The sequence below is a fragment of the Oncorhynchus masou genome, chromosome 28, assembly GCF_036934945.1.
Source record: "Oncorhynchus masou masou isolate Uvic2021 chromosome 28, UVic_Omas_1.1, whole genome shotgun sequence".
Lineage (NCBI taxonomy): Eukaryota > Metazoa > Chordata > Actinopteri > Salmoniformes > Salmonidae > Oncorhynchus > Oncorhynchus masou.
This window is the reverse complement of record NC_088239.1, coordinates 7,552,738-7,568,932: the sequence shown is the minus strand read 5'-3', so window position 1 is coordinate 7,568,932 and position 16,195 is coordinate 7,552,738. Positions and strand designations below refer to the sequence as shown.

Genomic DNA, 16,195 nt, shown 5'->3' with positions numbered 1-16,195 from the left:
ACATTCCTATCAATCTCCACACAATACCCTATAAAGATGAAGCAAAAACAGGTTTAGATTTTTTTGCAAATATATTAAAAACATCTACTGGTTGTTTGTGGCGGGCCGGGTGCACAAGGTTGCCAGGTGTTTCCTCCAACACATTGGTGCGGCTGGCTTCCGGGTTGGATGCCAGTGCGGCTTGGTTGGGTTGTGTATCGGAGGACGCATGACTTTCAACCTTCGTCTCTCCCGAGCCCGTACGGGAGTTGTAGCAATTAGACAAGATAGTAACTACTAATAATTGGATACCACGAAATTGGGGAGAAAAAGGGGGTAAAAATGCAAAAAAATAAATTCAAAAAATGGCCAGAACCTACGAACGGTGGCAAGGAAGTAAACTATAGAGGAACCAGGCTCTGAGGAGTGGCCAGTCCTCTTCTGGCTGTGCCTGGTGGAGATCGTAAGAGTACATGGCCATTAAGACCAGATTGTTCTTCAAGATGTTCAAAAGTTCATAGATGACCAGCAGGGTCAAATAATAATCACAGAAGGAGCAACTCAAGGTTAAATGTCATTTGGATTTTCATAGCTGAGCATTAATAATTTGTTTAGTTATCATATTTGTGATATTATAATGTAATGTACTTGTTATTGTACCCCAAATGCGTTCAATGGAGTTGAGGTCAGGGCTCTGTGCAGGCCAGTCAATTTCTTCCACACCGATCTCGACAAAGAATTTCTGTATGGACCTCGCTTTGTGCGCTGGGGCATTGTCATGCTGAAACAGGAAAGGCCTTCCCCAAACTGTTGCCACAAAGTTGGAGGAAAACAATTGTCTAGGTTGGCATTTTATGCTGTAGCGTTAAGATTTCCCTTCAATGGAACTAAGGGGCCCGAACCATGAAAAACAGCCCCAGACCATTATCCTCCACCAAACTGTACAGTTGGCACTATGCATTGGGGCACTATGCATTGAGTGCCATATGGTGAAGCTTGATTCATCACTCAAGAGAACGCGTTTCCACTGCTCCAGAGTCTAATGGTGGCGAGCTTTACACCACTCCAGCCACAGCGGTCAACTAGCCTGCCACAGCGGTCAACTAGCTAGCCTCAGCAGTCAACGAGACAGCCACAGCGGTCAACTAGCTAGCCTCAGCGGTCAACTAGCTAGCCACAGCGGTCAACTAGCCAGCCACAGCGGTCAACTAGCCTGCCACAGCGGTCAACTAGCCTGCTACAGCGGTCAACTAGCTAGCCACAGCGGTCAACTAGCTAGCCACAGCGGTCAACTAGCTAGCCAGAGAGGTCAACTAGCCTGCCACAGCAGTAAACTAGCCTGCCACAGCAGTAAACTAGCCTACCACAGCAGTAAACTAGCTAGCCAGAGCGGTCAACTAGCTAGCCAGAGCGGTCAACTAGCCTGCCACAGTGGTCAACTAGCCAGCCACAGCGGTCAACTAGCTAGCCACAGCAGTCAACTAGCTAGCCACAGCAGTCACCTACAAAGGTGGTTTGAAATGTGGCATGAAATATCCGATTCCATGTACTTTTAGGCTCTTCAGACAGCAGAAAAATGTAATATTCGATTTGGATATGCAAAAAAATGTGGATTTGAATCACTTCAAACTGACAATGTGAACAAGGCTTATTGACTGACAAAGGTGCGTACACCATCTTTTAACTCTGGGGTGTGAAGACATCCACAAAATCAAGACATCTTCGTTTTTTTTGTGTTTCATTAATTTGAAATATGTTCTAGAACTTTCTTTCACTTTGAACATGAAGTAGTAGTAGATGGTGTAGCTCTAACTGAAAAAATAGAGAAATTCAAACCCTTTTTAGATTACATTTTAAGACGGCAAAATGTCAACATTGTGCACGTGGTTTGTAGACTTTTCCGAGGCACTGTAGCTGGACATTTAGTATTTAAATATATATATTCACACAAAATATTATTACCATGATCCTCCCATTCACACGTTCAGACAACGCAGTGACGCTGAAGGCAGATATTTAAGACGTCAGGTCCATCTGCTAGACATCAGATGGGAAGACTGCAGCAAGCCTCAAACGAAGGAATCCACCTGGAGCAAGTAGACGTAGGCTTCAGAGGACGTCGCTCGGTGTTCCCGTAAATCACCACGAACCCCATCGCTCGGTGTTCCCGTAAATCACCACGAACCCCATCGCTCTGTGTTCCCGTAAATCACCACGAACCCCATCGCTCTGTGTTCCCGTAAATCACCACGAACCCCATCGCTCTGTGTTACCGTAAATCACCACGAACCCCATCGCTCGGTGTTATCGTAAATCACCACGAACCCCATCGCTCGGTGTTATCGTAAATCACCACGAACCCCATCGCTCGGTGTTATCGTAAATCACCACGAACCCCATCGCTCGGTGTAATCGTAAATCACCACGAACCCCATCGCTCGGTGTTATCGTAAATCACCACGAACCCCATCGCTCGGTGTTATCGTAAATCACCACGAACCCCATCGGTCGGTGTTATCGTAAATCACCACGAACCCCATCGCTCGGTGTTATCGTAAATCACCACGGACCCCATCGCTCGGTGTTATCGTAAATCACCACGGACCCCATCGCTCGGTGTTATCGTAAATCACCACGGACCCCATCGCTCGGTGTTATCGTAAATCACCACGAACCCCATCGCTCGGTGTTATCGTAAAACACCACGGACCCCATCGCTCGGTGTTATCGTAAATCACAACGAACCCCATCGCTCGGTGTTATCGTAAATCACCACGAACCCCATCTCTCGGTGTTATCGTAAATCACCACGAACCCCATCGGTCGGTGTTATCGTAAATCACCACGAACCCCATCGCTCGGTGTTATCGTAAATCACAACGAACCCCATCGCTCGGTGTTATCGTAAATCACCACGAACCCCATCTCTCGGTGTTATCGTAAATCACCACGAACCCCATCGGTCAGTGTTATCGTAAATCACCACGAACCCCATCGCTCGGTGTTATCGTAAATCACCACGAACCCCATCGGTCGGTGTTATCGTAAATCACCACGAACCCCATCGCTCGGTGTTATCGTAAATCACCACGGACCCCATCGCTCGGTGTTATCGTAAATCACCACGAACCCCATCGCTCGGTGTTATCGTAAATCACCACATCACCTCGAACCCCATCGCTCTGTGTTATCGTAAATCACCACATCACCTCGAACCCCATCGCTCGGTGTTATCGTAAATCACCACGAACCCCATCGCTCGGTGTTATCGTAAATCACCACGGACCCCATCGCTCGGTGTTATCGTAAATCACCACGAACCCCATCGCTCGGTGTTATCGTAAATCACCACATCACCTCGAACCCCATCGCTCTGTGTTATCGTAAATCACCACATCACCTCGAACCACATCGCTCTGTGTTATCGTAAATCACCACATCACCACGAACCCCATCGCTCGGTGTTATCGTAAATCACCACATCACCTCGAACCACATCGCTCGGTGTTATCGTAAATCACCACATCACCTCGAACACCATCGCTCGGTGTTATCGTAAATCACCACGAACCCCATCGCTCTGTGTTATCGTAAATCACCTTAAAACACCACATCATCCTTGGATCCCCAAAGATGTGCAGGTGAAATGGTTCAATAAAAAACCTTGACAAATTCATAACAGTATTTATTTTGTAGTCTTTCTCGACAACCCAAAAACACATTACAAAACAGATTCAGTAACTGAGGGGACTTAGATAGACGAGTGACTCAGACAATGATATAAATCAGGTGGAGCCTTGAGGTAACTTGGGAGAGACATCTCACTTCAGTTAAGTACTGGCTTCCTTAAAACTGTGTCTCAAATAAGAATTTAATGTGTCTTCTCTTCCAGTAGTGCTTAGAAAATTATAATACATTTAATAATTTAATAAAAGTCTCAAACCTGTGGAAAATGTCTCAGGTTAGCATTGATTTGAAATGTTTGTGGCTCTTGGTGTGGTTAAGCCCAAACCAATGACACAAAGGAATCAGTAGACATATTCAGGTATGATACATGCATATAAGCATACATACATAAATACATACATCTGTACATGCAACGGTTTCAGTGTTTTAAACCTCTGAAAATAGAATTATACACAATCGCTCATTGTCTGCAGTACTGAGTCCAAGTAGTTGTAAATAGAAGACTTTCCTTTACGACCAGTAATAGATCACGTCACGACAGGTCCGTATCATTCTGCTGTCATGATGTAGGGGATCTTAGGACAAATGGTCAAAGAGGAAAGGAAATGATCTGTTTAAGACCGTTGGAACTTCTACATGGAACTCTGTGTCCACAACACCTTCCAATGGGCAAAGAGTGTGGAGAATGATTTAGTGTTGGAATGGACACAGAGGCACAAAACTCAACAACAACAAAAAAATCAATTTTTCCCAAACTACAAAAAAAATAAAAATAATGTCCCAACAGACAAAATGTCAACACAGCTTCATCTGGAGAAATAACACTCTGCCAGCAACGTTACTAAAAACAAGTCGAATAAAAATCTGCACGGCTTTGAGTAGGATTCGTTAATAGTGAAACAGCCATATCCGTTTGTGATATTACCACTGCAAAACAACCAACACTGTTGTTCCTCCTCTGACACGAGAAATAGAGGAACACAAAACCCACTGCACAGAACAGTGGTGGGGCAGCCAGGGTCACCGTTTCACCCCCTACTGCGGATTCCATCTTTAAGTTTGTTTGTATGAAACTATTTTTTTCCCCCCTTTCTCATTTAAGGTTTCAAATTAAGACACGATATCAGTGCTAAAACAATTGCAGTTCTTCTTCTTAGTTCCTTTAGATTCAATCTTTTTGGTGATTTTGCATGTCTCAGGTAGATTGAGCGAGCATTAACACACACACACACACACACAGACACAGACACAGACACACACACACACACACACACACACACATTTACCTCGATATGGATCCCAAAAAATAAAAACTCATCCAAACTCTCTTTTTAACGACTTAAAATAGTTATACTACACATTTCTAAAGACAGTCCACAAAACACAAGTGTGCATGGAGGAGACTTCCAGTAGCCATCTGACGGAAGAGATGCAGCAGAGTGAGCGAAGGATTCTGGGATAGCGTTAATCCAAACAGGAATAGTCAGGAGTGGGAAGATTCTCTTCATCCCGTTCTGAACAGACCTGTTGATGTATGGTTAGGATTCAGATTCGCATCACGCCTATAAACAGGAAGGAAGAACAGCTGAAGGGGGTCATAATCATCGTCACCAGCTGGAGAACACTGGACGGGAGTGTCGAAGCATATCTACCATCTTCTGACCTGAAGAGAAGCAGAGGGAAAGTTGATTAATACACTAATACCGATTTGTTTGTTTTCCTACACATAAAATGTCCATCTATTGACCACTGCCAAATTTTCCCAACATGTTTGACAACCCTTTAAAATGGTTACAAGTAGGCCCCCCTTCCTGTGACAACCCTTTAAAATGGTAACAAGTAGGCCCCCCTTCCTGTGACAACCCTTTAAAATGGTAACAAGTAGGCCCCCCTTCCTGTGACAACCCTTTAAAATGGTAACAAGTAGGCCCCCCTTCCTGTGACAACCCTTTAAAATGGTAACAAGTAGGCCCCCTTCCTGTGACAACCCTTTAAAATGGTAACAAGTAGGACCACCCTTCCTGTGACAACCCTTTAAAATGGTTACAAGTAGGCCCCCCTTCCTGTGACAACCCTTTAAAATGGTAACAAGTAGGACCACCCTTCCTGTGACAACCCTTTAAAATGGTAACAAGTAGGCCCCCCTTCCTGTATTTTCCTGCCTGAAAAAAACAACAAAAAAGTGATTTTATAACTATAAAATGATCACAAGTTTCTATGCTCTTGTGTTCGGTGTCAGTGGTCAGTGTTTGTCCCAGGCAGATTGACCAGAGAGAGCATGAAATGGGTGACACGGAGGACGTATTCACTACTCACAGTGCCATCACTTCACCACTGCGGGGGCACATAGCTGTAGGTGGGCGTGCCTGGGTGTCGGTATGTGGGCATCGCGACTTGGTGGGGGGCGAGGGGATTCGGGGAGTGCGTCAACAATGTTCCTGGAGAAGGGAGGGAGGTGAGAAAGGTCAGGAATTTAGACAAAAGCAAAACCATTTCTTCATCCTCGTCAAAGATTTGTACGCTGTGTAGAGACAGGATAGTATTAAAAAAATAGGAAAATAATGGAACTCACCAGCTGACATGGCCATAGTGGTCCCTGCTACCATCCCCATGGCAACACCGTTGTGGGGGCGAGGCGGGTGGTGCATGGGCGGGGCATACATGGCTGCTGGCATCCCATTGGGCTGGACCACTGTAGTGTGATGTATGACATGGGGCGGGGCTGCGTACAGCGGCTGTGTGTAGTAAGTGCCTTGATGCTTAGAGAGAGAGAGAGAGATCTCACGTCAGTACCTCAGAGAGAGAGGTCTCACGCCAGTACCTCAGAGAGAGAGAGAGAGATCTCACGTCAGTACCTCAGAGAGAGAGAGATCTCACGTCAGTACCTCAGAGAGAGAGAGATCTCACGTCAGTACCTCAGAGAGAGAGAGATCTCACGTCAGTACCTCAGAGAGAGAGATCTCACGTCAGTACCTCAGAGAGAGAGAGATCTCACGTCAGTACCTCAGAGAGAGAGAGATCTCACGTCAGTACCTCAGAGAGAGAGAGATCTCACGTCAGTACCTCAGAGAGAGAGAGATCTCACGTCAGTACCTCAGAGAGAGAGATCTCACGTCAGTACCTCAGAGAGAGAGATCTCACGTCAGTACCTCAGAGAGAGAGATCTCACGTCAGTACCTCAGAGAGAGAGATCTCACGCCAGTACCTCAGAGAGAGAGATCTCACGCCAGTACCTCAGAGAGAGAGATCTCACGCCAGTACCTCAGAGAGAGAGATCTCACGTCAGTACCTCAGAGAGAGAGATCTCACGTCAGTACCTCAGAGAGAGAGATCTCACGTCAGTACCTCAGAGAGAGAGATCTCACGTCAGTACCTCAGAGAGAGAGATCTCACGTCAGTACCTCAGAGAGAGAGATCTCACGTCAGTACCTCAGAGAGAGAGATCGCACGTCAGTACCTCAGAGAGAGATCTCACGTCAGTACCTCAGAGAGAGATCTCACGTCAGTACCTCAGAGAGAGATCTCACGTCAGTACCTCAGAGAGAGATCTCACGTCAGTACCTCAGAGAGAGATCTCACGCCAGTACCTCAGAGAGAGAGATCTCACGCCAGTACCTCAGAGAGAGAGATCTCACGCCAGTACCTCAGAGAGAGAGATCTCACGCCAGTACCTCAGAGAGAGAGATCTCACGCCAGTACCTCAGAGAGAGGTCTCACGCCAGTACCTCAGAGAGAGGTCTCACGCCAGTACCTCAGAGAGAGGTCTCACGCCAGTACCTCAGAGAGAGGTCTCACGCCAGTACCTCAGAGAGAGGTCTCACGCCAGTACCTCAGAGAGAGAGAGAGAGATCTCACGTCAGTACCTCAGAGAGAGAGATCTCACGCCAGTACCTCAGAGAGAGATCTCACGTCAGTACCTCAGAGAGAGAGAGAGAGAGAGAGAGAGAGAGAGATCTCACGCCAGTACCTCAGAGAGAGATCTCACGCCAGCGCCACATTGAGCCAACTACAGCAGCAATATGCAGCAAGCTAATGTGTATGGACCCGATCGATTCAGAACTAGGAACTTTCTTAAGCACTTCTCAGTATTTGCTATTCAGACAACTTATTCCGTAGCGTAATGCGCTCAGCAGGCTACCCTGCTCACTCTGAATACATTTACTTTTTAAAATATACTCTGATCTTGTAGATGATTTAGGGTTAGGGAAGTATTTATGAAACCCTTTGGGCTGGGGGCAGGGACTTGGGAGCGGCCATTCATATTGTATTGTCTTAATAAAAATTATTATTTAAAGAGATACTGTACATATATTTACGAGAGCCTTGACACAGAGAAGAAAGAAAATGGTGGTTGGATTCATTTGGAAAATTACCACATTCAATTGTTTAACACACGGTAACGTTGGAAGATTAGTGTACAAAGAGTTATGATAGGGAGAATAGTGTACAATAGTAGGTTATTTTTATTTTTACCTTTATTTAACTAGGTAAGTCAGTTAAGAACAAATTCTTATTTTCAATGACGGCCTAGGAACAGTGGGTTAACTGCCTGTTCAGGGGCAGAACGACAGATTTGTACCTTGTCAGCTCGGGGGTTTGAGCTTGCAACCTTCCGGTTACTAGTCCAACGCTCTAACCACTAGGCTACCCTGCCGCCCCTCCACTCTAACCACTAGGCTACCCTACCACCCCTCCACTCTAACCACTAGGCTACCCTACCGCCTCTCCACTCTAACCACTAGGCTACCCTGCCGCCCCTCCACTCTAACCACTAGGCTACCCTGCCGCCCCTCCACTCTAACCACTAGGCTACCCTGCCGCCCCTCCACTCTAACCACTAGGCTACCCTACCAACCCTCCACTCTAACCACTAGGCTACCCTACCACCCCTCCACTCTAACCACTAGGCTACCCTACCGCCTCTCCACTCTAACCACTAGGCTACCCTGCCGCCCCTCCACTCTAACCACTAGGCTACCCTGCCGCCCCTCCACTCTAACCACTAGGCTACCCTGCCAACCCTCCACTCTAACCACTAGGCTACCCTGCCACCCCTCCACTCTAACCACTAGGCTACCCTGCCGCCTCTCCACTCTAACCACTAGGCTACCCTGCCGCCCCTCCACTCTAACCACTAGGCTACCCTGCCGCCTCTACACTCTAACCACTAGGCTACCCTGCCCTCCTCTATTGCCTGCACTAACCATGGAACTGTGTGATGTCACAGCAAAGCTCTGCGCTATGGCTTGGCATAGGAGAAATGCTCACTAACAGGGATGCTAACAGATTCATGCACAGTATGGGAAATATCTGGGATCTTTCAATTCGGCTCATGAAACCAACACTTTAACATGTTGCGTTTATATTTTTGTTCCGTACGGTACTGCAAGCAAAGCAAATAAGCAAAAAAAATAATAAATAGGTTGTTGTACTACTTCCGATGGTAAAGGTTGATTGGATATGTTGCAGCAGTCTGTAGATGAACTAACTGACTGACCTGAGCGTAGGGGTTCTGTTGGGGGTAGGTGCTTCTCACAGGGTAGACTGCTCCGGGGTAAGGGTTGGGTGACGAGGAGTAAGGTGGGACAGCCCCCGTGGTGGGCGAGCAGGACATTTTAAAAGGAGTGCCTGGAGCGTAACCTATAAGAGACATTTCAGAGATATCATCTGGGGAAATTACACATTTTAACAGGAACAAAAACAAACAATTAACACTTCAGGCCAGGCCTTTTGTCCCAAGGGCTTGTAAAGGGACTGACTATTGTCCGACCCCTTTCTGAATCTGTACAACACAAAAGAGGGAAGTTTCAGTCAACGGCAAAATATGTGTAGCTGGAAAACAAAACGAGAGGCAGAAACGTTTGGCTGAATTCAATCATCTCTCCTGAGAGCTGTCTGGTTCTCCATGTTCAGCTCAAGGTGATGAAACCATGGTGTACAGAGTCACAACACAGCGGCTGCTACACTACGCACAAAGACTGCGATTCAGTTAGACTGATTCAATTCAGGTCAGGATTTAGCCTTCAGTAATGTATTGGGTTGCAACGATCCCATGATCGGCTGCACGTTCCTACCCCCTGCCCAAACTGATATGGTTCAGCTGGGGAGTGCTCACTAGGAACCAAAACAGAACCAAATGGAACGGAGAGGGACCTACCTGATTTTGTCCAATGGAAACTCTATTGCAATGGTTTGGACTAATGATTAGACCCCCTGGGGGTGTATTCATTATGGAAAACGTTTAAAAAAACTAAATGGAAGCAAACAGAGCAGAACATGAGTTTCTATTGGATACATTCAAGTAGGTCCCTGTTTCCTTCCATTTGCTTCCGTTCAAGAAATATTTTGCAACGGAATCTGCGTAATAAATACAGCCCTGGTGAGGTTGGGGGATCAATTCCCACAAGGAATCACATACTACAAATGTATGCACTGACTGTACAAGGGTCGGCTTAGATGCAGCTCTGGGGGAGGGGGACTGTTACCTGTGGGGAAGGCTGGGTGGTTGGCTCCAGGGTGGTACATGTTGGGGGCATAGGCAGGGGAGGCTGCATAGCCCACAGGGAATCCAGCTGGGAGGTCACATGTATTACAAGAGAAGTTCAGAAACATCAGACAGACATTTAGAGAAGACGCAACACTTATAGAGAGATTTTTTTTTTCTAAAACTGTGTGTAAACACTACAGGCTCACAAACTGGTTAAGGGGCTCTCTGCCTACCTGGGTATCCTACTAAATGTCCCTTTTGATTGGCATAGGGGACCCCTGTTGGTGCAGGGCAGTACACTGGGTTCATAATGCACACTGTTCAGATACTGCAACAACCAAGACAAGAAGCAAACATTATATTGTTATGTTAATGTTAGATACAAAATCTGATATGTTCTTCATTAAAAAACAGTTTTGGAAAAAGTAGCCAATTGTCATACTTGAGTAAAAGTCAAGATACCTTAATAGAAATTGACTCAAGTAAAAGTCACCTAGTAAAATACTACTTGAGTAATAGTATTTGGTTTTAAATATACTTAAGTATCAAAAGTAAATATCATTACTAAAATATACTTAAGTATCAAAAGTAAATATCATTATTAAAATATACTTAAGTATTAAATGTATAAATCTGTTCAAATTCCTTATATAAAGAAAACCATGTGTTTAGTAAGTCCACGAGAACATAGAAAGTAGGGATGCCAAGGGATATGTTCTTGATAAGTGTGTGAATTTAGACAATTTTCCTGTCCTGTAAAGCATTCGAAATGTAACGAGCATTTCGCTACACCCGCAATAACATCTGCGAAATATATGTGTATGTGAACAATAACATTTGATTTGAATAACATTTGATTTGAGTACTTCTGGGTATCAGGGAAAATGTATGGAGTAAAAAGTACATTATTCTCTTTAGGAATGTAGTGAAGTAAAAGTAAAATTAGTCAAACATATAAATAGTAAAGTACAGACACCCCAGAAAACTACTGAAGTAGTACTTTCAAGTAATTTTACTGAAATACTTTACACCACTGGTAAAAACAAACGTGGCTATAGTAAATGCCATACTGGTTGCTGTCACACAGCATCACATCCTCCTCCACAAGCAATACGTTATGTCATGACTCATGATCTGAATCATTATAGCTTCACAAACAAAACTATGTAAAGAAGGTAGCTAGCTAGCAAAGCAGTTGAACTAGCCGCAATAGCTAACTATAGTACGTTGCATTCGGAAAGTATTCAGACCCCTTAACTTTTTACACATTTTGTTACGTTACAGACTTATTCTAAAATGGACATCAATCTACATGTAACAGTATAATAACTCACAACAGCCCATAATGGCAAAGCAAAAAAATGTTTTTTAGACATGTTTGCAAATGGATAAAAAAACAACAACAACTGAAATATCACATTTAAATCCCCCCCCCCCCTAAAAATCGCTAAGAAACAAAGTCTTCCAATTTTGAGTGTACATGTAATGTTCAAAGCATCCTGACATGTGATTTTTATTTAAAAAAATTCCACGCTGGTCATAGAACTAAGCCATGTCAAAACACGTAGAATTGCAGTAAATGACCTTAAAAACAGTAACCCCCCCTGGGGGGTTGTGCTAGGAGGCACACCCTCTCCAAACCCTCTTCAAAAGTTGGCAGCCCTGAGCAGCTAGCTAGTATATACACAGATGAATGTTTTTCATAAATCATAATTAGCCATCATGAGGCCAACTTTTCACTTGACACATTTTGAGTATGGGACCCCTGGTCAGAGTAATGGACGTGTATCGATTAACGAACAGCTACAGTAGTGAACCATAGGGCAGCCTAGGTAGAATTAAACACATTACAGTACCGATCTGTTAACACTGACATTTTTACTGTGCTCCTGTGCTGACAAATCCCTATGGAGCGTTTAATTATGGAAACTAACTCATATGCGTTTATTAATGGGCGATGCAGTAGTTCCACAACAAAAAGGGCCGCGGGGTGGCATTGCGTTGGGGCTTCAGTCGCATCTCTCTCCTTGTAGTTAATACTGGCTGTCCCATTCACCCTTCAACCACCTCTTCATATTGTCAATCTTGGCAAATGGTTTAACAATAGATACCAATTGTAATATTAGGAATAGTTGTCAACGTTACTTACGGTTGTAATTTCTCAGTTTCCGACTGCTGTTATTTAGGCTCAGATGTTAACTTTTGGTTATTGTATTTTTGTTCTCACTGTCTCTGGTTGACGCTGCTGTTTTCTGCTTGGCTCTCACTGCGCACAAACATTCCTCCAGCAACCGGCGTCACTTCCGAGTACATCGAGTCTCCTTTGTGCCCATGTCACATGATGTCGTACTGCAATAAAAGGTGACTTTCACTTTGCTGTCTCTGGGCAATGATTCTGGGACAGCATATGTATAACATGGTATACGCGATTATAGCATTTATGTAATAGAGTACAGATACTGAGGCATAAGCATCATCTGGCATAAATAATAGCTATGGGGGTGTCTCAATGCATTAGGAATTTGTAGAATATATTATTTTGGAACTTCTGTCGGTGTTGGATCGTGTTGGCATTGCTCAACAATACGTTGTTCCTAAAAAAAATAACTGCAATCAAATCTGAAATAAGCATTCTTACATTCATCTATTTTCTATCTGTCAATTACATTTTACAACCAACTCCATAATGGAAGTTGACCCTGTACACAGATCTAGGATCAGTAAACCATACTCCAATCTTCAGTTTGGACTCTAGGCTGGCTGGGGGGTAAAAATCAATTCTGACTGTAGATCAGCTGTAAAGGGCGCTTTATGACAGACAAAGGTCCTAACAGGAACACAAAGTAAAATGCACCTATTATTTTTTTCCAGACAAAAAGTTATTTTTGCGATTATCTCTGTCCCCTTCTTTAGAATTAAACATTGTGAATCAGAATAAATATTAATTTATATTGATTTAGAAATGCATGATTTATCAATGCTGTACAAACATTTCCGGGACCTTGACTGGATTTCGCATTTTGCTTCTCCCTTTACCAACCCGGGCTGGGTCCATGGAAATACATGCAGAACAATACCACCGCCGTGATTTAGGCTCGTATTGTTAAAAATGGTCCGTTTTAATTCATTTTAGTTAGGAATTTATGCTGTAAAACACAATTTATCGGTCGGCGTCCTCAATTAGACAAATATGTCGGGAGCGGCCGCCGGAGGGGCGCAGGCTTGCATCGGCACAGCCGCTGCCAGTTGTAGCTCTGCCGGGAACTCATTCGTCGCAGCCGGCGGAGGTGTGGGAATAGCAGGCAGGCTACCCAGTCGGGTTCTTGAACATGTGTTCTCTTATCTAGATTTGTATGATCTAATGCGGTGCTCGTTGGTGTGCTGGCATTGGAACAACTGTCTAGCCGACGAGAACAGCGAGGTGTGGCGGAGTCTGTGCGCTCGCTCTCTCAGCGAAGAGGCACTGCGCTCCGACATTCTCTGCAATCTGCCAACACACAAGGGAAAGGTAGCTATATATGCTAACGTTTGTTTACTACTTGAAAATCATGGTGAAGGCCTATAGCTGTTAAAGATTTGTATGATTTCAATCCAGATTATACCACAATGAATAACTCACGCACCGACTTTCAGCACATATATTAGCTTGCCATTCAATCAGACCGCCTACTCATCAACGTTATTAGTCACGCTGTCTGTCATGCAGAGACCAGTGTCGAGCGGTCTGCACACGCCCTGTTTATGTGACGTCTGCATTCAATAAGATAGATGAGCATGATGCAATCATTTCCTGAATGAGATAATGTAAGTGAAATGATATAGCTATGATCTCTGGTTGCTGGTACATATGTTAATTCTGCCCTCATATTTTGCTCTCAATTCAAATATGGCTGGTGCATCTCAATGATCAATTACATGGATGGATTGATGTGTTGATCCTCTTCAAAACCCTGACCCATCTTTGTCTGCCTCCTCACCTGTCTTCTCCCCTCCTGAAGCTCAAGTCCTACCAGCACGCTCTGAGTTCCCACGACTGTTCGCGTAACGTCTATGTGAAGAAGAACGGCTTCACGCTTCACCGCAACCCCATCGCCCAGAGCACCGACGGAGCCCGCGGCAAGATCGGCTTCTCCGAGGGCCGCCACGCCTGGGAGATCTGGTGGGAGGGGCCCCTAGGGACCGTGGCGGTGATCGGCATTGCCACCAAGCGTGCTGCCATGCAATGCCAGGGCTATGTGGCCCTCCTGGGTACTGACGACCAAAGCTGGGGCTGGAACCTGGTAGATAACAACCTGCTCCACAATGGGGAGGTGAACGGGAACTTCCCCCAGTGCAACAACGCTCCCAAATACCAGGTAGGTTAGCAACCTGTTTCCCGTGGGTTGTAATCATTAGTGCACAGTGTACACCATAGCAAATATTTTGCACCAGAAAGATGCCATCTAAACAGCGAGTTTAGTGCTGAAGTTCAGGGACGTTGTCACTATGGGGTGAGCTAGCTGCAGGCAGGTTCAGGGGCGTTGTCACTATGGGGTGAGCTAGCTGCAGGGTTCAGGGACGTTGTCACTATGGGGTGAGCTAGCTGCAGGGTTCAGGGACGTTGTCACAATGGGGTGAGCTAGCTGCAGGGTTTAGGGACGTTGTCACTATGGGGTGAGCTAGCTGCAGGCAGGTTCAGGGACGTTGTCACTATGGGGTCAGCTGCAGACAGAGTTATAGACACATCTGAATACATAAATGGACATGTCCTTTTAAAGCTCTGAGCCATTGTTTAAGGCTGATGAACCGTCTCAATGGAGTGTTTCTAGTTATTTATTGACATTTATTTGTTTGATGAGTTAGGCCTGTGCAGTAGGATGCATGTCAGGAAGAACGCTACCTTAAATGAGAAGTTCTCATAACAGTAAAAGCATGTGTTAATTGTAGCTTTTGTAAGTGAAGCCGTTCTCTGTATTGTAGCTGTTACTTACTGTTATATTACTTTCTAGTGTAATGGTGTGCGTCCACAGATCGGGGAGAGGATACGAGTAATCCTGGATATGGATAACAAAACCCTGGCTTTCGAGAGAGGCTTTGAGTTCCTGGGAGTGGCCTTCCGAGGACTTCCGAAAGCCTGCCTCTTCCCGGCCGTCTCAGCTGTCTATGGCAACACTGAGGTGACCATGGTCTACCTGGGCAAGCCTCTGGATGGGTAGCACTGCCACGAGCAGCCGGTGCCATGTCAGGTGTGCCAAGGATAATGACTGTTGGTTGGCACCGAGAAGACTCTCAACTAACATTCCACAACCACTGGGGTGGAACCTAAAATCAAAATGGATGCTAGTGATCATTGACGGACAAGCGGGGAGGTGGGTGTGTGGACTGGAGGTTGTTTCAAAAGGGTTTTCTGTCTCAACATGGATGTTATATCCACTAGCTGCTGGACCATTTTATTTACAGTATGGGAGGACTGTTATTTAATGTTATTTTATGAAGTAACAACACTGCTGAATCCCGTACATGCTGTTGGTTGTGTGTCTGTTCCTATGAGGCCAAACCAAAATATGTAAAGAAACCTCATCGTATGATAGAGGAACAAGTCATCGTCGTGAGAATATTGTAGATGTGGAAATGTGAAGCTGTAACATTTTCTAGAGCACAACTATAACTGCCGTGAGGGGGAACGTGGAGTGATTGACCTTTGACCCTTTCAGAGGACTACATGCAGTATGGAACACTTTTTTTTTTTTTTTTGCCAACTGACCATTAAATCCAGGAAAGACGGCTTCAGTAGCAAAGCTAGCTAGTCATGCGCATGCGTTGCAGTGTAACGGAAACGTTTCCTCTCTTCAGATGCGTTGTATAGGAAGAGCAGAAGTCCGGGGACTACATTACCCTTTGCGTATCCATTTTAATTGTGGTGGTATTAGTCCTAGTATTTCATGATATTTATTTCTAGGTTTTAATCCGTGGTACTATTGAAGAGGTCATGGAAGCTTCAAATAAAGACGATCTGGTGCCAGTCTTGATTGTTTCATGATGCTTCCACAAGAGGGCAACCAT

The 16,195-nt window shown here is 45.1% G+C and overlaps 2 protein-coding genes across 3 annotated transcripts; one reads left to right on the top strand and one right to left on the bottom strand.

The window, feature by feature from the left end:
* Positions 1-3,647: 3,647 nt before the first annotated feature.
* Positions 3,648-13,821, bottom strand: LOC135517131 (myelin-associated neurite-outgrowth inhibitor-like). Its single transcript, XM_064941162.1, has 8 exons — positions 13,777-13,821; positions 12,303-12,502; positions 10,387-10,481; positions 10,152-10,238; positions 9,164-9,306; positions 6,239-6,425; positions 5,983-6,104; positions 3,648-5,329 (listed from the first exon to the last, which is right to left on the bottom strand). The coding sequence occupies exons 3-7, from the start codon at positions 10,460-10,462 to the stop codon at positions 5,995-5,997; spliced, it is 603 nt and encodes a 200-aa protein (XP_064797234.1). The 5' UTR covers positions 10,463-10,481; positions 12,303-12,502; positions 13,777-13,821; the 3' UTR covers positions 3,648-5,329; positions 5,983-5,994.
* LOC135517129 (F-box/SPRY domain-containing protein 1-like) lies at positions 13,174-16,156 on the top strand. 2 transcript variants are annotated; one of them, XM_064941161.1, is made up of 3 exons: positions 13,174-13,661; positions 14,152-14,508; positions 15,163-16,156. In XM_064941161.1, exons 1-3 carry the CDS (start codon positions 13,344-13,346, stop codon positions 15,346-15,348), a joined length of 861 nt encoding a protein of 286 aa, XP_064797233.1. In that variant the 5' UTR covers positions 13,174-13,343; the 3' UTR covers positions 15,349-16,156. The 2 variants fall into 2 exon arrangements, with proteins under 2 accessions (XP_064797233.1, XP_064797232.1); XM_064941160.1 differs by having other exon boundaries at positions 15,142-16,156.
* Positions 16,157-16,195: the final 39 nt, after the last annotated feature.

Bases quoted from the DNA above. Each gene is read 5' to 3' on its own strand.
- LOC135517131 (XM_064941162.1), bottom strand. From the start codon at position 10,462: ATGAACCCAGTGTACTGCCCTGCACCAACAGGGGTCCCCTATGCCAAT. The intron at 6,426-9,163 runs GTCAGTCAGTTA...TCTCTCTCTAAG, and splicing joins AACAGAACCCCTACGCTCAG to CATCAAGGCACTTACTACAC. The intron at 6,105-6,238 runs GTGAGTTCCATT...TCCCTTCTCCAG, and splicing joins CACTATGGCCATGTCAGCTG to GAACATTGTTGACGCACTCC.
- LOC135517129 (XM_064941160.1), top strand. From the start codon at position 13,344: ATGTCGGGAGCGGCCGCCGGAGGGGCGCAGGCTTGCATCGGCACAGCC. The intron at 13,662-14,151 runs GTAGCTATATAT...CCCCTCCTGAAG, and splicing joins TGCCAACACACAAGGGAAAG to CTCAAGTCCTACCAGCACGC. The intron at 14,509-15,141 runs GTAGGTTAGCAA...ATTACTTTCTAG, and splicing joins ACAACGCTCCCAAATACCAG to TGTAATGGTGTGCGTCCACA.